The sequence below is a fragment of the Vipera berus genome (genome assembly GCF_964194415.1).
Source record: "Vipera berus genome assembly, chromosome: 4".
In the NCBI taxonomy this organism is placed as follows: domain Eukaryota; kingdom Metazoa; phylum Chordata; class Lepidosauria; order Squamata; family Viperidae; genus Vipera; species Vipera berus.
This window is the reverse complement of record NC_138206.1, coordinates 53,186,305-53,213,189: the sequence shown is the minus strand read 5'-3', so window position 1 is coordinate 53,213,189 and position 26,885 is coordinate 53,186,305. Positions and strand designations below refer to the sequence as shown.

Sequence of the window (26,885 nt, the reverse complement as noted above, 5' to 3'; positions counted from 1 at the left end):
TGTCCAGTTCCATTTTGCATGGGACTCCCTGAAGCTTGACCTGGAGTCGAAGCTTCTGCTTAAGGGGGTGATGGGCACCAGCGCAGAACACACTCCTCCGGCTGGAGCAGAACCCAACTCGTTGTTGACCCGGAACCCCGGTACCTCTCCTGAATGAGTCTTCTTATGGACAGTCCCTCTGGCGACCTCAGCAGACGGCAGCAATGTGGCTTGGTTTGCCACATGCCCGGAACGTTGCTGCTCAGAATTGGCATTCCGCACATTGATGGCGGCCTCCGCAGCCCATGCATCTAAGGAATGGAACTGCCTTCTCAGCTGGCCACGGTCCCTTCTCCAGTTGCTTCTGCAGCTGGTTGACTTCGTAATCCGAATTGGTTATTTATTGTTATTTAATTAAAAATGAAAGCATGGGAGTTTGTAAATAGATCAATAGATCTATTTTGTAAATAGATTGCGATATTAAAAACTGTGATCCTAATTCAACTGTTTTAGAATGGATTTAGATGTAACAAACTGTGCATATACTATACATCTCCAGTAGCTGTATATCTCATTAACCCTGATTGTTTCTAATTCAGTAAACAATACACACACACAAATTTTTGCTCGACATGGACAAATACTTTAGCTACTGTACATAATATGTGAGCCGCAAAGTCATATAATCTTGAATATATGTTTTATTGAAATAAAACCAGATCCAAAGATTCCTGAGGCTTCCAGCTTATGACTTTCAAGAAACCTCATTTTTCGCGGTCTAAGGTAGTTATGCAGGTCCTTTCATTATGCTTGGTTTAGAGTGCTTATTTTCCTGATTCATCAAGATCTCTCTCTCTCTTTCTTCCTGTAAGTTGAAAATGAGTTATGTAGCCTTCAAGTTATATATTGAATTAAATAAAAAAAATAAAAAAAATAAAACACAAACGAAAGTCTAGAAGAATACTTTTAATTTTGTCAAATGCTCTTCAAAATAATAAGAGCAAACTCTACTGAATAAAGTATATTCAGAATATTTTAAATGTTATACAATTTGGAGCTGAGGACTGCCCTCAGCCCGTGGAGCTGAGGACTGCCCCTGACCTTCGTTCATTCCGCCGGGACCTGAAGACCTGGCTCTTTGAGCTTTCCGGCCCAGGCTGAGAATTTTTTAACCAGGGTTTTTAGTTTAAGGGATGATTTAATCTTTTAAAATTGTTTTTTAACTTTTGTATTTGTATTGCTGATTTTAAATACCCTGTAAACCGCCCTGAGTCCTTCGGGAAAGGGCGGTATATAAATCTAATTAAATTAAAATTAAATTAAATTAAATTTCAATAACTCGAACTTGCTTATTACATTTTAGTCTAAAATTAAGGCTTTAGTATAAATACATTTCTAAAATAGAAAATCATATAAAATTTTTATCAAGTAAAAAAACTCTACCATTAATGACTTGATAATGTGCAAAGTGTTCCTTTTGTAAATGCCAATAAGTTCCTTAAAGTACAGTATATTATTCCCAAGTTTCAAACATGAAACAAAGTTGTACAGTTTGAAATTTCTTTAGGTTTAAAGGTGTCTTCTTGAGATCCTTGCAGCTCCGGTTTGATGTTGCTAGTTTTATTTTCCAATTCACTATTGCACTGTTTGGACATCTCCGAAAGAACAATAAGTGTGTCATAGTTATGATCCTCTCCCTGTGGCTGGGATTCAAGAAATAGTGAACTACGAGAAGGATGGCTTAAAAACTGTGGATGAAGACAAAGAAATAGATTAGAAATAGCCATCTTCTTTTGAGAAATATTTTAAGTCAGAATACCCCCTGAAGTCTCATCCCACAGGATTCAGCCAGTTAGATTTTAATAATTTCATTTTTTTTTAAAAAAACCTACTTATAATTAAAAATTATGTATCAGACATTCATTGCCCAACCATCCTCTTTTGCACTCTTGCAAAAAAATCTTAAATTACACTATCATGAATCTTGGCAAACAAGGCAAACGAATGATAGTTGCTCATCCACAGAAAAAGGGCTCAGCGCAATCCTTTTAAGTTCTACTCTCTCACTGAGCCTCTGATGCACCTTTTCCCAGTCTTTTTACCCCGGAGAAACCCTTGGGATAATTTTGAGATCACAAAGAGCCCCTGCATAAAAATTGAAAAACATATGAAGATTTTGCAACACAATTCACTTCTAACCTATATAATCCACATTTTACATTTACAATGACAGCGAAGTGATAGGTCTGAAGCTGAGACGTGATACATAAAACCTCCCATTTTTGAAACTGCTAACATTGGCAATTCGTGAAGTTAAAAAACAACATTCATTTTTTTCCCCCCAACACTATTTCTCAAGGAACCTCCAGGGACCACTCCCAGTCCAGGCTGAGAAAGACTGCACTAATGGATACTATTATGCAGGCAGTTACCAACTGAAATCAGGAAGTCCATTTGTGCTTCTCTGTTTTGAGCTGTACTTCTCAGTGGAAAGAAAAGCAAGCACGCTCTTCGCCGACTAGAGCAAGAGTTAGCAATCTTTTCAGGTTGCAAAAATTCCTGCAGAATCTTACATGGTAGAACCCTCCCCACATCTTCTGAGCCATGGGTTCCCAACCAGGGGAGCTCCCGCCCCCTAGGGGTGCGAGACGATATTCCAAGGGGTGCGAAAACTTGGGTTTTCAAAATTATAGTGTATATGCATAATTTATTGCCGTTATTTCGAACTTTTGTAAGGGGTGTGAGAATACACCAGAAGTGTTCTAGGGGCACGGGGTATAGAAAAGGTTGGGGACCAACTGTTCTGAGCAATCTCAAATGAAGATTTGTGAGACTTGAGCTGAGGACACAAAAATAGTGCAGGATTTTCTTTTTTTTTTTTAAAAAAAAGAAGAATTACTGCACACCATTTTAGCTGCTCTTTAGCTGTTTCCCTCTAACCAGAAAGATTCAGCTATACTGTATCTCTTCCAGTGATATTACAGTGTTCCGGGGTGCATTCTGTAGCTCTCTAAGAGCAATGTTTCTCAAACTTGACAATTTTTAAGATGTGTGATTTCAGCTCCCAGAAATCCTGAGCCAACATAGCTAAATTCTTTAAAAACATGTCTGGCTGGGGATTCTGGAAACTGAAGCCCACGCAAGTTGAAGTTGCCAAGTTTGTGAAACAGTGCTCTAGAAGACTGGGCAGCTAAAGTACAACTCAGGAATTCAAACACTACTCACTCTCAGCTTAATATGCAAATGCCACTGTGTAATACAGGTAGTCCTTGACTTACAACAATTCATTTAATGACCGTTAAAGTTACAACGGCACTGGAAAAAGTGACTGATGACCATTTTTCACACTTACGACCATTGCAGCAGCCCCAGGCTCATGTGATCAAAATTCAGCTGCTTGGCAACTGACACACATGTGTGACAGTTGCAGTGTCCCAGGGTCATATGATCACTTTTTGCAACCTTCTGACAAGCAAAGTCAATGGGGAAGCGAAATTCACTTAATAACCATGTCACTAACTTAATACCTGCAGTGATTCAGTTAACAACTGGGGCAAGAAAGGTCATACAATGGGGCAAAGTTCATTTAACAAATGTCTCGCTTAACAACAGAAATATTGGGCTCAATTTTGGTCATGAGTCAAGGACTCCCTGTATATCAATGAAATATGGTTATACCTTATCGCCTGAAGACTGTTATGCTAAACCTTGACCAAAATTATCAGCACTACAGTTTAAGTGGATTTAAATTAAGCAAAATGACAGCGAGGTTTATGTCTACATCTTTGACCATGAAAGCAGTATGCATCACATTCTGTTTGGTAAATTATACCAATTATTTTTACACACACACACGGACATGGACACACACACACGCACAGAGTGCGCAATATGCAAACCTGAATGAAATGTTGTGGCAAAGAATATGAAGGGCAAAAGGAACGTTTGATCTGGTGATAAATATAAGCTATCATACAAGAGGAGAAGATGATGGATGCCAATACTGTTAGTAAGATAACCGTCACAGTTACTGGATCTGTCCCTGCAGGGAAGAAGAAAAAAAGAAGGAAAACCTGCTCCATTTATTTATTGTGGACCATATGATGCATATATCTTTTAATCTACTAATATTTTTCATGTCATAATTATAACTGTGACGGCATTATATCTAATGTTAGCTGCAGAGAAGAAGCAATGGCAGTTTGTATGCTTGCCTTGCCCTAATATGCAAAACCCAAGATTTAAATAGTTATTGTTACAATTTATAATTATATCCACAGAACCCATTGAAGAAAGCTAAAAGGTTTCAAAAGGATACTTGCAATGAGGTACATCTTATTTACTGGTTCAGTTTATAGTGCCTACTTGTCAGATTCAGAGACCAGTCATCACAGGGTGTCCAAAATGTCTGCCTGCCTACTCAGAGTTTATTGTCTTTTATACAGTTTTAACAAGCAGGAAATAACACACAGCAAAAGCATTGTTTATTGGTGTACTCCCTAGTCCAGGGGTGTCAAACTCAATTTCATTGAGGGCCGCATCAGCATTGTGGTTGCCCTCAGGGGGCCGGGTGGGTATGGCCGGGATGGGCGTGGCCTACTGGGTGGGCGTGGCTAGAGTGCATATGGCCTACTGGGTGGGCGTGGCCAGCTCTACATCGTTCGCCTCAAGGGTGCCTATGGGGGCCTGGGCAGGAGTGGGACAGATCTGAGGGTCTCTGGCAGAAGGAGATGGGACCAGGGCAAGTGCCAAGGCAGTGGGGGCCGTTCCCTCACTGTTTCCAGGATGGCTTCGCGGGCCACATGAAACCACTTCACGGGCCGCATCCGGCCCCCGGGCCTTGTGTTTGACATGTCTGCCCTAGTCAATCTTAGAGAACATCCGAACATCCCAGCCAGGGCAGAGTCTCTCATATCTAGCTGGTTCCTGGCAGTACTTGGCAGTGCTAATTGGAATGAGCTCATAGACATGCAGATAACAGGATACTAAGGCAGGCAGTTTTGTGCGCATGGTCCCTTCATATCCTTGACCTCCATCTCTACACCCACTCAACTCTGGGCACTAATGAGGGTTAAAGAAAATAACTGAAAAAGACAATAAAAGAATAAAATGTACAGTACTGCATCCGGGACAAAATGCAAAGCTCATATTACAATAAGCTTACATATCATTCTGGTCCAGTGTCAACTGGAAGAATCAAATCTTCAGAGCCTTCTTAAAGGCTGGCCAGACTCTTACCTACTACACTATTAGTTGTTTGGGTACAACTGGTTTGACTCCACTCTCCAGGTTTATTCAGTTCTTCAATAAATGCTTGAGCCTTAAGACAATATGTTATTCCAGGATGTAGGCCAGATATCACATGGAAAGAGTGTGGTGCAGTCACGTTATCGATAACCTAATTGGAAGGGAACAGAAAAATCACAATATAATCAAGTCATAGTTTTATTTTCAATTGATAATCTACATATATTTCTATTGCTAGAAATGTAGCCTTTCCCAACCCAGATACATGTCTAGATCAATTTCTACTTTCTCAACAATGGCCATGTTAGTTAGGAATTCTGCATCTTGGACTCCAAACATTTCAAAACCTATTCCAAAAATACGTCAAATCAGGTTAATATAGTAGCACTGCAATCACAACGATGAAACATTAAACAAAACATGCTACAACACTACCATGTTATTCTTGTAGCCTGTCAGTTTTAATCCACTTTCAAGTCAATCTCGTCAGGTAGAGCTTGTTCTTTTAACCACATTGTATAGAGTCAGACACTATTAAAATTAATGTCTAAGTCCATAGTTCAAAAATATCATTCAATATGTCCAATGTTTTGCCCAATATTTTGTTCAAATCTATAAGCTGAGTCTGAATGTGTCTTTAGTTCATTCTAGTTCCCTTTAATATCCAATTTTCCAAGTCTTACCTTATTTAAAAGAAAAGCATTTTCCCATAGGAAGGATTCTTTATAATTAATTCCAAATTTTTATTTCAAATTTATTTGGACCTTTTGTCTATTTGCAACTGTCTAAAATCAAAGTTTTAATTATCTTTTTGCTGTTTTATTAAAAAAAAGAGTTTTTCTCTATTTAATGTATGTAGAAAAGTATATTTAAGCATCAAAGAAGCCCACTTTCACACATCATCAAATATTACCTGTTCACTAGCATTCATCCAAATTTTTATCTTGTAAACTACGGAACCATAAAAATCCTTCAAGGAATAACTGATGCCATTAAGTACAACAGGAAGGCTTTGGAGATGAACATCCAAGACTCCAGGTTTTGTGGGTATAATTTGTACAACAGGAGGTATAATGATTGCTAAACGAGTTGAAGTAAAGAAAAGAAGATAATTATTTTTACTTTTTCTATAATCCATAAAGAATCCAATATGCAGCATGGCATATCGTCATCTTCTTTCTTATTTACTTATTTAAAAATTTAAAATGTGCTTGTATATTTTCATACCTACCCAGCAACAATGGCTCAACATATTAATATTCTTGTGCTTTTCTTTCCATTTTACTCCCTATGCCTATCTGCCATATTTCATCTGTTTCATTTTCCTAAAGATGCTAAGCAACAGCCCAGAATCTTGAGGTTTATTAGTTTGTACCTTTATTAAACAGAAGGTTTTGGGGCTCCCCTGTCAGTGACTGGATTCTGCTGTGTATGTGAAGGAAAGTACATTAAAAAAGTGAACACAAGATTAGAAGACTTAGCTCCCTCCAATCATAGCATTTCTCAAATGCAATTATTAATACTAGCTTTAGAAGAATAGTCAGCAAATGGCTATCAAACCAAAGCCACCATCTCTCATAGCTTCTCAAAACATGCTAAGTATGTATGCCTATTACTTCAAAACAATAAGGTAAAGGTAAAGGTAAAGGTTCCCCCGCACATGCTTGCTAGTCGTTTCCGACTCTAGGGGCCGGTGCTCATCTCCGTTTCAACGCCGAAGAGCCAGCGCTTGTCCAAGGACATCTCTGTGGTCATGTGGCCGGCATGACTAGATGCCAAAGGCGCACAGAACGCTGTTACCTTCCCACCGTAGTGGTCCCTATTTTTCTACTTGCATCTACTTGCATAATACATGACCACAAAATATTGTCAAGAAATGGAACAAAATAAGAAATCTCCTTTGCATGAATGTTTATGTTTAGCAAGTTGCTACAGTAGGATTTCCTAAGAAAATGGGCTTCTACAGAGATTTCTATTTTTAAAATCATGTGACCACTTTGTCTCATTCACTAAGGCTATGGAGATCTGGATAATCTTATTTTCCACTGTTTCTTGCATTTTATTATTATTAAAAAAATAAAAAAGGATAAAACCTGCATAGTGTATTTGATCCCAGTTCAAGTCAGTTAAGTGGAAAGAGGGGCACATAACTAAGACAGAATATCAGCAAACAGCCCGTGCCTGCAAAGATGAAGTGAGAGAAGCTAAGGCTCAAAATGAACTAAGGCTTGCAACCAAAGTCAAAAATAACAAAAAAAGCTTCTTTCAACATATAAGAAACAAGAAAAAAGTGAAGGAAATGATTGGTCCATTAGTGGGGGAAAGTGGCAAGAAGGTGACAAGCAATAGGGAGAAAGCAGAACTATTTAACTCGTTTTTTGCATCTGTGTTTACACAAAGGGAAAAAACAGTCCAACCTACCAAAACCAGTGCCATAAAAAACAGAATAGAAACACAAGTTAAGATAGGCAAGAAAATGGTAAGTGAGCACCTGTCCAGCCTAGACGAGTTCAAATCACCAGGCCCAGACGGATTACACCCCAAGGTTCTCAAGGAACTGGCAGACGTGATCTCAGAACCACTGAACTATATTTTTCAAAGATCCTGGAGCACTGGGGAACTACCAGAGGACTGGAAGAGAGCTGATGTAGTTCCCATCTTCAAAAAAGGGAAAAAAATAGATCCAGGAAACTACAGACCTATCAGCCTGACCTCAATACCTGGGAAGATTCTGGAAAAGATAATCAAACAACAAATCAGCGAACACCTTGATGCAAACAAAGTCATCACTAAAATCCAACATGGGTTTGTCAAAAACAGATCATGCCAGACACATCTTATTGCATTCTTTGACCAAGTGACAAAATTAGTGGCCCAGAGGAATGCTGTAGATATAATTTACTTGGACTTCAGTAAGGCATTTGATAAAGTAGATCACAACCTACTACTTGATAAGATAGAAAAATGTGGGTTAGATAGCATCACCACCAGATGGATTCGTAGCTGGCTGACAGGCCGTACTCAGCGTGTGGTCCTCAATGGAACTGCATCTACATGGAAGGAAGTGTGTAGTGCGGTGCCCCAGGGCTCTGTTCTGGGCCCAGTGCTCTTCAACATCTTCATCAACGATTTGGATGAGGGGATAGATGGGGAACTCATCAAATTTGCAGACGACACCAAGCTGGCAGGAATAGCCAATACTCCAGAAGATAGGCTTAAGATACAGGAGGATCTGGACAGACTCGAACACTGGGCACTATCTAACAAAATGAAATTCAATTTTGAAAAAAGTAAGGTTCTACATTTAGGCAGGAAAAATCAAATGCACAGGTATAGCATAGGCGGTACCGTGCTCAATAGTAGCAACTGTGAGAGAGATCTCGGAGTCCTAGTGGACAATCACTTAAATATGAGCCAGCAGTGTGCTGCAGCTGCCAAAAAAGCCAACACAGTGCTAAGCTGCATTAACAGAGGGATAGAATCAAAATCCCGTGAAGTACTAATACCACTTTACAATGCCTTGGTAAGGCCACACCTGGAATACTGCATCCAGTTTTGGTCACCACAACGTAAAAAAGATGTCGAAACTCTAGAAAGAGTACAAAGAAGAGCAACAAAGATGATTGGGGGACTGGAGGCTAAAACATATAGGGAACGGTTGCTGGAATTGGGTATGTGTAGAATGTAGATTAATGAAGAGAAGGGTGAGGGGTGACATGATAGCAGTGTTCCAATATCTCAGGGGCTGCCACAAAGAAGAGGGAGTCAAGCTATTCTCCAAAGCACCTGAAAGCAGGACAAGAAGCAATGGATGGAAACTAGTCAAGGAGAGAAGCAACCTAGAACTAAGGAGAAACTTCCTGACAGTTAGAACAATTAACCAGTGGAACAACCTGCCTCCAGATGTGGTGAATGCTCCAACACTGGAAGTTTTTAAGAAGAGACTGGCCAGCCACTTGTCTGAAATTGTATAAGGTTTCCTGCCTGAGCAGGGGGTTGGACTAGATGACCTCCAAGGTCCCTTCCAACTTATTATTATTAATTTTTTTAAAAAATCCATTAGGTTGGTTTTCTCAGGTTTAATATCTGCCAGCACTAAGACGAGCTTTGAAATCCTGCCATTGAACTTTTAAATAGCTGAACTCCAGAGAAGAGACACTTAGTATAAGAATTAGGTAAACAGAAACAGAGCAGTATCAGAACTATAGAATTCAATCTAAAACTATCAAGTTGTTTACACAGGCCATATTGCTGCCAAAATCCATACTGCATGCTCCGTTTCCACTGGCAGAGTGAGCTGACATATTCGAGAACATGATTCCTGTAGCATTGTATATGTAATTCCTCTCCATCCCGAAGAGGCCCGGGGCACATGGGGAAATGGAGAAAAAACCCCACCCTAAACTTGGGAGCATATTAACAAGCTGGCCTATACGTTTTGGGAGATAAAATATCTGAGAACATGAATTGGAAGCTAGGGAAAAAGTGGGTTTCTTTTAGGTTCTGCAGAAAACACTCTTAGTGATAGAGGTGACCTAACAGAAGCGGACTGAGAAGGAGCAGAAATTGACATGTGGGAAGAAGCTCAGCTGATCCATGGTTGTGGAACAATCAAGGGATGCCTGCAGCAAACCTGCCTGAAGCATCTGAGAAGCAGCAACAAAAAAGGGACCTCAAGCAATACTTGAAAAGTCAGTCTTGGTAGTTCAAGTTGGTGCCCAGGTTCCTCATGAGCAAACGTTTGGATTAAACAACAAAAAAAATATTGTCTCTTCCCCCCCCCCCTTAGTTAGGCCTTTTCCATTTCCAGAAGTGAAGAAAGGAGATTAGCATTCCAAAGCCAGCAATTAAGATAAGTGATTGTGAGAAAAGGCAAAAGCTATGCACGACCAAAGCAACATTAAGAAAATGATTAAGATGTGTAAAATAAGTATGTTAGATAAGTATGCAGAAATCATTATTATTCAGATTTTCTTTAGGTATTCACTTATGCACCATAGTTCACTTAGATACACAATAGCAATAGCACTTAGATTTATATAGCCATCCATAGTGCTTTAGCACCTGGCAGGTGGTACGCGACCTCTAACCAAGTGTAGCAAGCTAAAGCGGCGCTGCGCAGGACTGGAGGAGATCAGCTGGAGCTGCAGGGCTCAGCAGAAGTCCCAGGATCTGCATGCACAGCTGCATGCTGGTTGGAGCTTCTCATGCACCCGGAAGAGAAAAGGAGGAGGAGGGCGGACAGAGGAGGAGGTATAAAAGAAGCAGGTTTTGGCGGGAGCGGGAGGAAAAAAAAACATACGGAAAAAGAGAAGAGGCTTTTGTGAGTGAAGAGTGAAGAGGAGAGAGCAAGCAGGCTTCCTTTGCGAGCGAAGGGTGAGTGAAAGAGCAAGAGAGAAGCTTGTGCAAGCAACGTGTGAGTGAATGAGCGAGAGAGAAGCTTTTGCAAGCAACATGTGAGTGAATGAGAGAACGAGAAACTTTTGTGAGCAACATGTGAGTGAATGAGAGCGAGAAACCTTTGCGAGCAACGTGTGAGAGGAAAGCTTTTGAGAGCAACATGTGAGTGAATGAGAGCAAGCGAAAGGCTTTGCTAGCAAAGGGTGAGGGGGGGGTTGCGAGCCAAGGGTGTGAGAAAAAGGGAAAAGTGAGGGGGAGAAGGGAAAAAGCAAAAGCATTGACTTCTGAATTCCACTGTTGCAGTACGAAAGAAGCATTAACATTGAACCTTAACTTTTTACTTTTCCATAATATTATAAACTAGCCATTTCTATAACAACAAATGAATCTAACCAGTAAAACCCAAAATCCCCCCCGCTTTTTTTAGTCATCAAGTTTTGGACACCTTGCTAAGCACTGGTAATACTCAAATATTATCATGTCCTAAAAGTGGTACAATCTGTGAAAAGGTTGAAAAGCCTTACTTTACAGCACTCTCTGAGTGGTTTACCACATCAGCATATTGCCCCCCAACAATCTGGGTCCTCATTTTACTGACCTCAGAAGGGTGGAAAGCTGAATCTACCTTGAGCCAATCAGGATTGAACACCTGGCTGTTGGCAGACTTAGCCTGCAATATTGCATTCTAACCATCACAGCTCACAAAACTGAACCACAGTTGTAATCTGTTGTAAACAGAATAAATGAAATTTATTGTGCTCTCAGCTCCACGTATGTCTAAATCAGTTCCTACACAGTGAGGGAAAAAATTATTTGATCCCTTGCTGATTTTGTATGTTTGCCCACTGACAAACGATCAGTCTATAATTTTAATGGAAGGTTTATTTTAACAGTGAGACACAGAATAAGAACAAAAAAATCCAGAAAAATGCTGTACTTGGTGGCAAAACCCTTGTTGGCAATCACAGAGGTCAGACATTTCTTTTTTTTTATTGAAAAGTTTTAACATACATTTTATCTTTAACAGTCCCCCCTCCCCTCCCCCCTCCCTCCCTCCCTACCCCTCTCCCCCTCCCCCCCCCGACTTCCCAGAGCTAAGTACAAGGTATAGAAAAAAAAACAATCATAAACAACCATATACTAACAACCATAAACTCTAAAATCTATCACTCTCTGGCTTATATAGGATAATACAAACACTAATAATATTAAGTATATATAGAGAAAAAAAAAGGAAAAAAGAAAAAGAAAAAGAAAAGGAAGACTTATTCAAATGCTACATGAAACTTTTTAGTCCTATATTTGTTCTGGATATACTCAATCCATTTTCTCCATTCCATGATATAACGTTCTTGCGAGTGATCTTTCAAATAAGCCGAAATCTTTGCCATCTCTGCCAGGTCAGAAACCTTTAAAGTCCATTCTTCTATAGTCGGCAGTTCCTCTTTTTTCCAATACTGACCTATTAAGAGTCTTGCTGCCGTAATTAAATTCAACATCAACTTAGTGTCCACAACCGTCAGACATTTCTTGTAGTTGGCCACCAGGTTTGCACACATCTCAGGAGGGATTTTGTCCCACTCCTCTTTGCAGATCCTCTTTGCAAGTCATTAAGGTTTCGAGTTTGACATTTGGCAGCTCGAACCTTCAGCTCCCTCCACAGATTTTCTATGGGATTAAGGTCTGGAGACTAGCTAGACCACTCCAGGTCCTTAATATGCTTCTTCTTCAGCCACTCCTTTGTTGCCTTGGCCATGTGTTTTGAGTCATTGCCATGTTGGAATACCCATCCACGACCTATTTTAAATGCCCTGGCTGAGGGAAGGAAGTTCTCATCCAAGATTTGATGGTACATGGCCCCGTCCATCGTCTCTTTGATGCAGTGAAGTTGTCCTGTCCCCTTAGCAGAAAAAACACTCCCAAAGCATGTTTTCACCTCCATGTTTGACAGTGGGGATGGTGTTCTTGGGGTCATAGGCAGCATTTCTCCTCCTCCAAACACGGTGAGCTGAGTTGATGCCAAAGAGCTCAACTTTGGTCTCACCTGACCACACGCTTTCACCCAGTTCTCCTCTGAATCATTCAGATGTTCATTGGCAAACTTTAGATGGGCCTGTACATGTGATTTCTTGACCTTGCGAGCACTGCAGGATTTCAGTCCTTCACGGCATAGTGTGTTACCAATTGTTTTCTTGGTGAGTATGGTCCCAACTGCCTTGAGATCATTGACAAGATCCTCCCGTGTAGTTCTGGGCTGATTCCTCACTGTTCTCATGATCACTGAAACTCCACAAGGTGAGATCTTGTATGGAGCCCCAGAGCAAGGGAGATTGACAGCTATTTTGTGTTTCTTCCATTTGCGAATAATTGCACCAACTATTGTCAGTTTCTCACCAAGCTGCTTGGCGATAGTCTTGTAGCCCAGTCTTGTGTAGGTCTACAGTCCTGTCCTTGACATCCTTGGACAGCTCTTTGGACTTGGCCATGGTGGAGAATTTGGAATTTGATTGATTGATTGCTTCTGTGGAACAGGTGTCTTTTATACAGGTAACAAGCTTAGATTAGGAGCACTCCCTTTAAGAGAATGCTCCTAATTTCAGCTCATTACCTGTATAAAAGACATCTGGCAGCCAGAAATCTTGTTGATTGATAGGGGATCAAATATTTATTTCACTCATTAAAATGCAAATCAATTTATAACTTTTTTGAAATGCATTTATATGGATTTTGTTGTTGTTCTTCTGTCTCTTACTGTTAAAATAAACCTACCATTAAAATTATAGACTGATCATTTCTTTGTCAGTGGGCAAAAATATAAAATCAGCAGAGGATCAAATAATTTTTCCCCTCACTGTGTTTTTAATGAAGTCTTTCTATTACTACCGTAATTTCATTCCTAATACTCAAGGTTGATAATCAATTCTCTAGAGCCATGGTGGCAAACCTATGGCACAGGTGCCACAGGTGGCATGCCAAGCCCTCTCTGTGGACATGTGCGCTGTTGCCCCAGTCCTAGGCCTTCATCTGGGCTTTATAAAACCTGTTTGCTTTAGGCCTCCGCCATGTGCAAAAAAAAAAAGGTTCAATCAATCAATTTCAACTTCTTGCGGGGGAAAAAAAGTTCTCACAAAGTTGGAATTGATTGATTGAACTTTTTAGTCCCATCCAGTCTGCCATTACCACTGCAGCCACACCCACCCAAAGGGCCATGCCCACCTGGCACCCGATGATACATAAGTGGGTTTTGGGTTGCAGTTTCAGTACTCGGTCTCTAAAAGTTTCGCCATCATTGCTCTAGAGCTTGTAAAGAGTGTACTTGAAACCAAGTTTATTTACTTTTAGTCTAGTTACTTTTTTTATTGAAAAGTTTTAAAATACATTTTGAATACAAAGAATACAAAGAACAATGATTCCCAGGATTACAGTTAACATTGTGATGGTTCCCACAATTTGATAAAAGCCTTTAAATTTCCCGAGTAGGATACTTGGAAGGGGCAGTGATGTAAGAGCTGGATATCTGCAATAATTCAGCAAACCCATTACAAGGGGTGTTTGCAGGGTGTGATTTTAAAAACTTAGCATTACAACATAAAGATTGCAACGTTGAACAAATTCCAAGACACCATCTTTAGTTTTTTTCAAGACTGCCCTACAGATACCCGTCATTACTCAACTCCTTCCTCTTAATTCTGGGCTCTGTTGAAAACTGAGGTTGCTACTGTAGATAGAAAGGGTAAGAACAGTTGGCTTTTAAAGCATTTTTGCAGCTGACCTGATATTCTGGTAGGTTACAATATGAAAGAACTCCTTTTTTTTAAAAAAAAAATGATAGTCTTGCTAATTCTCTCCCAAAACAGGTAACTTGATCTGACTGTCCCCGAAAGAAGCTGTGAAGTCATTTTTATACAGCTTTATTTCTGTAGGAAGTTCTGACACTTGAAGCAAGAAAAGCGATTTTAATCTAGAACATAAAGTGATTTGGAGATTAGTTGCATTTTGGATTAAGAATTAAGACCAATGTTCTATTACTAAAGACAATATTCAAATTCCTCAGGAGAAATATGCATAGGTAAATTGCAAGAAAGGAAACAACTTCTGTGAAATATTATTATTTCCTAATTTTAACTTTTTCTGGGGAGGATGGATGTAGGGCTTTTAAGCCTTTCATTCTGGAACTTTGTTAATGCTGGTCCCAATATTAAGAGGGTGGGTGAACTTTATTAACACTGATAATTTTCTATTAAAAATATCAGTGGCAAGTTTATCAAAATTTATCTTTATACCTTACTAGAATAGTAAAGTTTGACAAGAGTCAGACCTGACATTTTTTTTAAAAAAAGTATCCCCTCATCATGACAGTTGTACAAAAACTAGTTCTGTGTTATAATGCTTCAAAGCCTTATACATTATAATAGGGAATTAGAAGAATAACTTACTATCCTTGAATGGTGTGAAGTTAAGATATATCCAGTGCGAATGTTTATGCTCAAATTCAGCTCTAATTCTCAAATGAGAAAGACTGTATTTAGGTATATTTGAAATGTTGCACTCTGTGAAGTATGTTCTTCGGCACAAGTCAGTGAATCCTGACTTCAAACTATTTTTAAAAAAGGAAAGAAAATTATTTATGAGAATAAACAGCTTTCTTTCATATGCTGAACAATTATATTCATTTTCAGGTTTATCTTATATCAACAGAAACACCTCATACTGATTAGAATAAATAAGAAGTCCGGTTCTCTTTCATCAGGATGAATTTTAGATAAAAATTAGGGCTGAACTTTAGCCATTTAATTTGACAGTTCATTTGTGATGTAAAATATTACATAGAAAAGTATTTCCTTATTTATATTCTTTTTAATTGAAGCAAACAATATTATCAAATAAAGATGGAAACGAATAAAAACGGACAAAGCTAAATGTGAACCACACACATCCCAATAAAAAGCATGTTTAAAAATTAAAAAGCAATTTACAGAAGCAACACCAATATTAAAGATTTCCACCTTCAGATAAATTTGCACAATGAAGATAATATTCTAGAAATAGGTTATTAATATCCATAAATGATGAACAGATTTCAATGAAGTTATTATTAACTGTAAAGTTCCTCCAAAATCTTTGCATTATGAATGTTCTTCTTTCTTGATGGGATGTATGTTGCATTGCACAGTAGTCTCTGTATTTAGAGATCCTAGCTGGCATAGAATATTATGAACATGCTTTGAATAAAGCAAAGCTTTGTGGCATATTGGTCAAATCTGCAAACCTGATTATTTTCTCTTTATCATTAGCCTAACCTACACTTTTTAAAAAAATGTTACTAAAAATATGTGTTTGTGAAACTAAGAATAAGGGAAATGCAACAATATATCTAAATGAAGGTAACTTGGTATTGTGAAATACAGCTGAGAAATAATTGTGTGATAAGTTTTGAATATGGGACAAGCTATTTTTGATAATATCAGAAGTGGATGGGGGGGGGAAAATGGACTTGAAAAAAAAGGAAAGAAGTGGAAGAGTGAAACTTGAGTAATTGCAAGAGTTGTGACTAGAAATTATATGCAAACTAGTGTTAGAAATTGGTTAATCTCCTACTGGTAACAGAATTAATGCAGAACATAAAGACAGTTAACGAGGAAGCTCTTACAAAGTGCCCTAAGAGTGTTTGGAGTTACACTAATGGAAAAGTATGAAAAAGGATGCTTTATAGGATAATGAAATGAAAGAGACTTATGTAAGAGGAAAAATGGATAAAAGCGAATGATGGCTAAAATGGGAATGAAAGTGAAGTTTTGCAATCAGCCTCCAGCAGAATGAATAGAGTTAAAAATAAAAGTAAAATTGTTTGGATGAAATCAAAGTGAAACAAAGGTAGAAACATGTGTTACAGATTTGTATGAGTTTAATAGTATTGTATTGAAGAGTGGAAGGAAAATGAAAAATGAATAGAAATCATTTGCTATAAGAATGTTTAAAAAATGATAAAGCTTCATGTGCAGATAGTGTAACTGGCTGTTTGAGCGGCTAAAGCTGCTTAAGTTTGAGCTGAGTCTGAAGATTGCACTTCTGCCTGACAATTGGGAGTACGCTGTGTCAGTGTAAAAACTGAAGAGGAATTAGTCGGTTAAGAATTCCTGGAAGTTTGAGAAAATTCTTAAACAGGTTCAATTTTTATTGAATGGATATAACAGGGAATCCAAATTTGGGAAGCACAGCCTGGCTTTACAGGGAGTGCAGAATTATTAGGCAAGTTGTATTTGTGAGGATTAATTTTATTATTGAACAACAACCATGTTCTCAATGAACCCAAAAAACTCATTAATATCAAAGCTGAATATTTTTGGAAGTAGTTTTTAGTTTGTTTTTAGTTATAGCTATTTTAGGGGGATATCTGTGTGTGCAGGTGACTATTACTGTGCATAATTATTAGGCAACTTAACAAAAAACAAATATATACCCATTTCAATTATTTATTTTTACCAGTGAAACCAATATAACATCTCAACATTCACAAATATACATTTCTGACATTCAAAAACATAACAAAAACAAATCAGTGACCAATATAGCCACCTTTCTTTGCAAGGACACTCAAAAGCCTGCCATCCATGGATTCTGTCAGTGTTTTGATCTGTTCACCATCAACATTGCGTGCAGCAGCAACCACAGCCTCCCAGACACTGTTCAGAGAGGTGTACTGTTTTCCCTCCTTGTAAATCTCACATTTGATGATGGACCACAGGTTCTCAATGGGGTTCAGATCAGGTGAACAAGGAGGCCATGTCATTAGATTTCCTTCTTTTATACCCTTTCTTGCCAGCCACGCTGTGGAGTACTTGGACGCGTGTGATGGAGCATTGTCCTGCATGAAAATCATGTTTTTCTTGAAGGATGCAGACTTCTTCCTGTACCACTGCTTGAAGAAGGTGTCTTCCAGAAACTGGCAGTAGGACTGGGAGTTGAGCTTGACTCCATCCTCAACCCGAAAAGGCCCCACAAGCTCATCTTTGATGATACCAGCCCAAACCAGTACTCCACCTCCACCTTGCTGGCGTCTGAGTCGGACTGGAGCTCTCTGCCCTTTACCAATCCAGCCACGGGCCCATCCATCTGGCCCATCAAGACTCACTCTCATTTCATCAGTCCATAAAACCTTAGAAAAATCAGTCTTGAGATATTTCTTGGCCCAGTCTTGACGTTTCAGCTTGTGTGTCTTGTTCAGTGGTGGTCGTCTTTCAGCCTTTCTTACCTTGGCCATGTCTCTGAGTATTGCACACCTTGTGCTTTTGGGCACTCCAGTGATGTTGCAGCTCTGAAATATGGCCAAACTGGTGGCAAGTGGCATCTTGGCAGCTGCACGCTTGACTTTTCTCAGTTCATGGGCAGTTATTTTGCGCCTTGGTTTCTCCACACGCTTCTTGCGACCCTGTTGACTATTTTGAATGAAACGCTTGATTGTTCGATGATCACGCTTCAGAAGCTTTGCAATTTTAAGAGTGCTGCATCCCTCTGCAAGATATCTCACTATTTTTGACTTTTCTGAGCCTGTCAAGTCCTTCTTTTGACCCATTTTGCCAAAGGAAAGGAAGTTGCCTAATAATTATGCACACCTGATACAGGGTGTTGATGTCATTAGACCACACCCCTTCTCATTACAGAGATGCACATCACCTAATATGCTTAATTGGTAGTAGGCTTTCGAGCCTATACAGCTTGGAGTAAGACAACATGCATAAAGAGGATGATGTGGTCAAAATACTCATTTGCCTAATAATTCTGCACTCCCTGTATGTCAGACAACAGGTATGCAGACCATATATTTTTAAAAACTATAAAGTATTGAGGAAAGTTAACAAGAAAATGTGTGTTGATTTAGAGAAAGTATGTGATAAAAGCAATAAGTTTCAATTATGGAACCTTTTGTATAAATGTAGTGATAAGAGCAGCATATGATGGGAGATCTTGACGCGGTGGCTCAGTGGGTTAGGACGCTGAGCTTGTCGATCAGAAGGTCGGCAGTCTGGCGGGTCGAATCCCCAGTGCCGCGTAGCAGAGTGAGCGCCTGTTACTCGTCCCAGCTTCTGCCAACCTAGCAGTTCGAAAGCACGTAAAAATGCAAGTAGAAAAATAGGGACCACTACGGTGGGAAGGTAACGGCGTTCCGTGCGCCTTTGGCGTCTAGTCATGCCGGCCACATGACCATGGAGACGCCCTCGGACAAGCGCTGGCTCTTCGGCTTTGAAACGGAGATGAGCACCGGCCCCTAGAGTTGGAAACGACTAGCACGCATGTGCGGGGGAACCTTTACCTTTACCTTTTTATGGTGAATGGTGAGCAGGAATTAAAGCAAGAATGTGTAATTTGCTCTAGGCTGTTTAATGCATGCATTAACAAATATGCAAAAAGTGCATAGTGGTGTTAGGGATGTGCTTATTAGGGATACAAATGCATGAACTTCTGTATCCATACAACAGGTGGCTGAGAAGTCAAATGATTTACACTCAGCATACAGTATAAAAATCAGCCAATCCTACAGGAAATCAACTCTGTTCTTTGGAGGGACAGATACTGAAGCTGAAATACTTTGGCCACCAAAGGAGAAGAAAGGATTTATTGGAAAAGATTCTGATGTTGGGAAAGATGGGAGGTAAAAGGAGAAGGGAAAGGCAGAGAAGGAGATGGTTAGATAGTATCATCAACGCAAGGGACATGAATTTGGGCAAACTCTGGGAGGACAGCCCCCCCCTTGCAGTACTATAGTCCATAGGGTTGTGAAGATTTAGCAACTAAACAATACAATACAGTATAATGCAACATGGATCATGGATCTGTAAAAGAATCTATCAAAGATAGGTATGTTGGCAAAAAAAATGACACGAACAAATGCATGTGACAGCAAGTCGATTAATCTACTGCAGCAAGTCGATTAATTTTTATGCCTTGGCAAAATGCTTATTAAGAAAAAGAAATGGGTAAAAACATTTTAAGATTTACATGACAATGTGAGATGCAAAGAACAGATATTTGTAAAAATAAATAAAATGTCTGTAAATAATAATGTATTTTTCCTGTACTTTGCTGCATGCGGATGGGAATTAGCTTGCTAGGAGGAACATAAAAATAATGTGAATGCAATGTGTAATGATACAATAAGATGACATAGAGCTCAAGCATAAATTTAAATTTCAAAAGTGGTTTGCCATTGCTTGCTTCCTAGGGCTCAACCACCCAGTTGGCTCTGTGTCTAAGGCAGGACTACAATTCACAATCTTTTGGTTTCTAGCCTGGTGTGTTAACCACTACACCAGACTGACTCTTACTCCACACTTTACATGATACTTTACCATTACCAGCTCCTTATATTAAGATAAATTGGGTAGAAATATTAAAATTAATTTTTAATGTCAAAAAGTTGAGGCAATAGGGATAGTTCTTTACACAGTTCCTATCATTTTCAGTTATAAGGTATTTTATACTTGCTTTGTTTTCTCTGTTAAAAAAAGATGTAAAAGAAGCAATCGGAAGAGATTGCATATGGAGACATTATAATTATATCTCCATAAAAAAACTGATATATTTGATAATATACCTGATATTTTGCTTTTAAAAGTTGCATGTATATGTAAACTTCATCCAATTCTGGAATATAGATTATCCTAAAATTAATGTTTGTAGTAAACCATCATTGGATACTTTTTAAAAGTTTAAAGAACTTTTGGAATATATGCACAATATAATTCAAATTTCATATTATAAGTTGTTATCCAAAGAAATTTTCCTCCCATATAAATGGATGGGAAAATAAATTGAGAGAATAAACTATAATATACATACATATATAACATGTGACTAGCATAAAAGAAGCAAATTATATTTTGGTATGTATTGTGAAAATTATCCATTCTTACGTTTTACCTTTTACGTTGAACTGTATAGGTTACATTTCCTTCAGAAAAATTTGATGGATCCCACAGGAGAACACTATCAAGCATAACTGAATTAAATCGTATATTTTCAGGCTCTTGTATAATTGCATGTACTGTAATATGCAAAGAAGAGATACTGTTCAATGTATAATCTTGACATTCTTTCACTGACAGAATAAACAATTCACACACATATGTTTCAACATATATAGTTAATTATTTATATTCATATAATTTCAAAAAAATGTCAATGCAAATCTCAGCTGTTAATGAAGAATCAATGTGGTGTCCAAACTCTGAATCTTATTGCCATTTTGAAAATTCTTGAAAACAGGGTTCCTGAAGTCCTACAATTCAGAGGCTCAGCGCAACAAAATTCTCCCCATCAGAAAGAGGCTTCCAAGTTTAGCAACCTCCTGAATGACGTGACTGGAAACTGGTTTTGCCTTTACCCAAATGCTACCAAATAAACACGGAAATAGAAACTGTTATATGCTCCTGGCTACTTTCCTTTGTGACCAGACAGAGCCAATCTCGCCTGACCAATAACCAGCCAAGACACAGTGAAGGCCTTTTGTTTCGTTTATTGCAATAAGCGGGGAGAGAAGCTATCAAAGCTTGGTTCTCTCCAAAGTTCCAACCCAAAATATTCCCTTCTTTATACAGCCCTGTCCCAACCGCACATCCCTCCTCTTTCCCCATTGGCTGAGGTACTATGAAGTTACCGTATATACTTGAGTATAAGCCGACTCGAGTATAAGCCGAGACCCCCAATTTCACCCCCCAAAACTGGGAAAAGTTGTTGACTCGAGTATAAGCCGATCCGCCGTTCTGCAAGCCTCCGCCACCGGCGGAGGCTGGATCCGCGCTCTGCAAGCCTCCGCCGGTGGCGGAGGCTGGATCCGCGCTCTGCAAGCCTCTGCCGCCAGCAGAGGCTCGATCCGCCATTTTGCAAGCCTGAATACACAGGAATACCCTGTGTGGCCGCGGCTCTCGGGGAAGCCCTGGCTGTCCGCTTCCTCGCTCCACGCTGCCATTCGGGGCCCGCGCGTTCCCCGGGCAAATCGCGGCGCCCAGCAGGCGAGGAAACACGCCCGCTCCAGTCACCCCCCCTTCCCTCAGGAGACGCGAAGCAAGTGACCGCCCGGAGCTTACCGAGGACTTGCGCGCGGCCGAGGCTTCGGTGCTTCCAGGATCGCGCGCACCTCTCCCAAGCCGCCGCCGTCCGGAGACCTGCCGAAGTTTGGGGAGGTTTGGGGAGGTGCGCGCGCACCTCCCCAAACCTCCCCAAACGTCGGCAGGTCTCCGTTCCTCCGCGCAGACCTGCCGACGTTTGGGGAGGTTTGGGCGCCTCCCCAAACCTCCCCAAACGTCGGCAGGTCTCCGTTCCTCCTGCCGACGTTTGGGGAGGTTTGGGCGCCTCCCCAAACCTCCCCAAACGTCGGCAGGTCTCCGTTCCTCCGCGCAGACCTGCCGACGTTTGGGGAGGTTTGGGCGCCTCCCCAAACCTCCCCAAACGTCGGCAGGTCTCCGTTCCTCCTGCCGACGTTTGGGGAGGTTTGGGCGCCTCCCCAAACCTCCCCAGGTCTCCGTTCCTCCGCACAGACCTGCCGACGTTTGGGGAGGTTTGGGCGCCTCCCCAAACCTCCCCAGGTCTCCGTTCCTCCGCGCAGACCTGCCGATGTTTGGGGAGGTTTGGGCGCCTCCCCAAACCTCCCCAAACATCGGCAGGTCTCCGTTCCACCTACCGACGTTTGGGGAGGTTTGGGCGCCTCCCCAAACCTCCCCAGGTCTCCGTTCCTCCGCGCAGACCTGCCGACGTTTGGGGAGGTTTGGGCGCCTCCCCAAACCTCCCCAAACGTCGGCAGGTCTCCGTTCCTCCTGCCGACGTTTGGGGAGGTTTGGGCGCCTCCCCAAACCTCCCCAGGTCTCCGTTCCTCCGTGCAGACCTGCCAACGTTTGGGGAGGTTTGGGCGCCTCCCCAAACCTCCCCAAACGTCGGCAGGTCTCCGTTCCTCCTGCCGACGTTTGGGGAGGTTTGGGCACCTCCCCAAACCTCCCCAGGTCTCCGTTCCTCCGCGCAGACCTGCCGACGTTTGGGGAGGTTTGGGCGCCTCCCCAAACCTCCCCAGGTCTCCGTTCCTCCTGCCGACGTTTGGGGAGGTTTGGGCGCCTCCCCAAACCTCCCCAGGTCTCTGTTCCTCCTGCCGACATTTGGGGAGGTTTGGGCACCTCCCCAAACCTCCCCAGGTCTCCGTTCCTCCGCACAGGCCTGCCGACGTTTGGGGAGGTTTGGGCGCCTCCCCAAACCTCCCCAGGTCTCCGTTCCTCCGCGCAGACCTGCCGATGTTTGGGGAGGTTTGGGCGCCTCCCCAAACCTCCCCAAACATCGGCAGGTCTCCGTTCCTCCTGCCGACGTTTGGGGAGGTTTGGGCGCCTCCCCAAACCTCCCCAGGTCTCCGTTCCTCCGCGCAGACCTGCCGACGTTTGGGGAGGTTTGGGCGCCTCCCCAAACGTCGGCAGGTCTGCGCGACGTTTGGGGAGGTTTGGGGAGGCGCCCAAACCTCCCCAAACGTCGGCAGGAGGAACGGAGACCTGCCGACGTTTGGGGAGGTTTGGTGAGGCGCCCAAACCTCCCCAAACGTCGGCAGGTCTGCGCGGAGGAACGGAGACCTGGGGAGGTTTGGGGAGGCGCCCAAACCTCCCCAAACGTCGGCAGGAGGAACGGAGACCTGCCGACGTTTGGGGAGGTTTGGGGAGGCACCCAAACCTCCCCAAACGTCGGCAGGTCTGCGCGGAGGAACGGAGACCTGGGGAGGTTTGGGGAGGCGCCCAAACCTCCCCAAACGTCGGCAGGAGGAACGGAGACCTGCCGACGTTTGGGGAGGTTTGGGGAGGCGCCCAAACCTCCCCAAACGTCGGCAGGTCTGCGCGGAGGAACGGAGACCTGGGGAGGTTTGGGGAGGCGCCCAAACCTCCCCAAACGTCGGCAGGAGGAACGGAGACCTGCCGACGTTTGGGGAGGTTTGGGGAGGCGCCCAAACCTCCCCAAACGTCGGCAGGTCTGCGCGGAGGAACGGAGACCTGCCGACGTTTGGGGAGGTTTGGGGAGGCGCCCAAACCTCCCCAAACGTCGGCAGCTCTGCGCGGAGGAACGGAGACCTGGGGAGGTTTGGGGAGGCGCCCAAACCTCCCCAAACGTCGGCAGGAGGAACGGAGACCTGCCGACGTTTGGGGAGGTTTGGGGAGGCGCCCAAACCTCCCCAAACGTCGGCAGGAGGAACGGAGACCTGCCGACGTTTGGGGAGGTTTGGGGAGGCGCCCAAACCTCCCCAAACGTCGGCAGGTCTGCGCGGAGGAACGGAGACCTGGGGAGGTTTGGGGAGGCGCCCAAACCTCCCCAAACGTCGGCAGGAGGAACGGAGACCTGCCGACGTTTGGGGAGGTTTGGGGAGGCGCCCAAACCTCCCCAAACGTCGGCAGGTCTGCGCAGAGGAACGGAGACCTGGGGAGGTTTGGGGAGGTGCCCAAACCTCCCCAAACGTCGGCAGGAGGAACGGAGACCTGCCGACGTTTGGGGAGGTTTGGGGAGGCACCCAAACCTCCCCAAACGTCGGCAGGTCTGCGCGGAGGAACGGAGACCTGGGGAGGTTTGGGGAGGCGCCCAAACCTCCCCAAACGTCGGCAGGTCTCCGTTCCTCCGCGCCCTGCCTGCCTGCTTCTTTCCGCTGCGGAAAGAAGCAGGCAGGCAGGGCGCGGAGGAACGGAGACCTGCCGACGTTTGGGGAGGTTTGGGGAGGTGCGCGCGCACCTCCCCAAACCTCCCCAAACTTCGGCAGGTCTCGGACGGCGGTGGCTTGGGAGAGGTGCGCGCGATCCCGGAAGCACCAAAGCCTCGGCCGCGCACAAGTCCTCGGTAAGTTTTTTTGTTGACTGGAGTATAAGCCGAAGTGGAATTTTTCAGCCCAAAAAGTGGGCTGAAAAATTCGGCTTATACTCAAGTATATACGGTATACTCTTTCCGACCGCCTCCTACCTATTTCCTGCTACATACTAAATCATACATCACATGTACATTAAAAATATAAAATATTAGACATATTCAATTGTTGGTTTTGAGTTCTGGGCCTCTTAGAACAATAGGTTCTTCCTGTTTTTCAGTTTAGTTAAGTTTTTCCTGGTTAGCCATTTTCTCTTACAGATGTTTTTATAGCTTGTCTTCTTCCTTTCTCACTCTAAGGACCAGCTAAATTTTTGCCTATGTATTTATCTTAGATCCTGCCTTTATGCTATCCTTTCCGGTTGCCCATCCATTATAGTTTTTGGTAAGCTTGTTTGTTTCCACTACAGCAAATTCAATTTTAAAATTTTCTTTCAATTATTGAATTTTGAAGACCATTCACTTATTCCGCTCAAAACCCAGACAGATTACATCAAAGAGCCACTGGCAAAAAGGATTTCTAAAAATCGTTTATCTTTGCTGCTGCTGTAGATAGGAATGAACTTCTCTTGGGAAAGAAATAAATATATTGTGCCCAAGAGAAACCAGGAGAGTCCCTGCTAGAAGCATTACATAAATGCTTCTAAATGTTCCTATCCTACTGTCCGGAATTTATTCTGTTGTTTGATATATATCCCAACTGAAAGTAAAGAAGCAAATTGGGAAAGATGGAGATTTTGTGTTTTTTTTAAAAAAAAATCTGATCAAACACTGTTAAGATCTCATTATTAGTTCTACTCAGTGCTTTTTTTGTAAAAGAAAAAGGTGCCGGAACTCACACATGTCATACAACCCGCCTTGCCTACCCTACAAGGTTCCATCCAAAAAAGGTGCCGGAACTCCGTTCTGAGCGTTCTATGAGAAAAAAAAGCCCTGGTTCTACTACCCTACTTTTTTTTTTTAGGATGATTCCACTGTTACGTAGCAAAGCTTTTCTACACAATTCCAAGCATTTTGAGATCTGACCAAGATCAATCACAGGGAAGCTTCGATAGCTTGCTATGTTGGCTAGATATTTTGATGATGAAATCAATCATGTTGCCATGCCGGTTTCTGCAGTTCACTTGGCAAAGATACTGTACAAAACACATTCTGGGCCAATATGTTTGGCTGACTTCCAGTCCTTAAAGCTCGACAATCAGGATAAAGTAGGTAGTAAAGTTTGGCCAACGCCTGTTATTTTGCCCTTTTCACCTCATGGCTTTTTACATTTAATGGAACGAGTTATAAATCCCTCTTCTTATGAAAGAGGAGCTCTACGCAGTAGATGTGGCCATAGAGGAGAACAATCCCCCTCCTCTAATTTCCAATCACTGGATCAGAAGATTTGAGCTGCAAGGGTGAGGCCAATACCCCTTCTCTAGGCAACAGGCTTGAATTCATGGTGATTAAATTCAGAAACTGTTCGAACAAATGCTCTAAATTCATATTAGTTGAGATTTAGCCCATTTTTGATGGTGAAACTGCCTTGACCACATTGTGGGAAGAGACACAAGGGATTTCCCCCACCCCCTCTTTCGTAGATAAGGCTGCCTGTTGTCATTCTAATGGGTGAAACATCAATTGGAGCCATGGAGAAAAGTCTCCTGGGAAGGGCATGTAAAATGTTAAAGGGATATTTAAGGACCGGAGAGTCAGGGTAGCACAATGGTTAGAATGCAGTACTGCAGGCTAAATCTGCCGACTGCCAGCAGTTCGATTCTCACTGGCTCAAGGTTGACTCGCTTCACTCTGGCCAAGTTACAAAGATAAAAACCTAATATAAAACAATAAAAAGCAATAATCCCCAAACCTCTGGTGACAACAGTTAATCAAAATATGCACCATCCCACTCGGGGTTCTCCAGGCTCATTGCCAAAACCAGATACATCTAATTCAAAGTGCCAGATGTCATCTTTAAAGCCCTTCTTGGGTGAGAAGTGAAACATCTTCAAGGAAAAACAAAGACCATTTGCCTCTTGAAAAAGCACCTTGGGACTACGTGACCTGGACAACTGAGAATCTCCATAGAGACTCCTATCAATACCAACTGAGAAAAAACTTAGAGGAAGGAAGTGAACCAGGACAACATAGAGCCTCCCACTCCCAATCCCCAAAGCCATTCCAGAAGGATACCGTGGTCAATGGTATTGAGGGCTGATGGTAAAATGAAGGTAAAGCATTCAAGAAAGTGTCTTAAGTCACCAATTCGATCTAAGTTCCAAGGGTAGACTTACTGAGCCAGTCAGAACCCTTACTTATCTAGGTGTTCGTTTTCAATTTTCCACCTGCTGGACTAACCGACTGATTGAGCTTAATTTAAGAGCCCAAAGAGCATTCTTTGTGATTAA

The 26,885-nt window shown here is 42.2% G+C and overlaps 1 protein-coding gene across 1 annotated transcript in view; it reads right to left on the bottom strand.

Annotated features, from left to right (window-relative positions):
* Positions 1-930: 930 nt before the first annotated feature.
* The window catches only part of IL10RB (interleukin 10 receptor subunit beta), a 32,115-nt gene continuing 6,160 nt past the window's right edge, over positions 931-26,885 (bottom strand). The window contains exons 2-7 of the mRNA XM_081327003.1: positions 20,545-20,668; positions 15,063-15,223; positions 6,140-6,306; positions 5,218-5,377; positions 3,879-4,021; positions 931-1,727 (exon numbers count right to left, since the gene is read on the bottom strand). Of these exons, the coding sequence (XP_081183129.1) occupies positions 1,506-1,727; positions 3,879-4,021; positions 5,218-5,377; positions 6,140-6,306; positions 15,063-15,223; positions 20,545-20,668 (977 nt within the window). The 3' untranslated portion in view covers positions 931-1,505. The remainder of the gene's footprint in view (positions 1,728-3,878; positions 4,022-5,217; positions 5,378-6,139; positions 6,307-15,062; positions 15,224-20,544; positions 20,669-26,885) is intronic.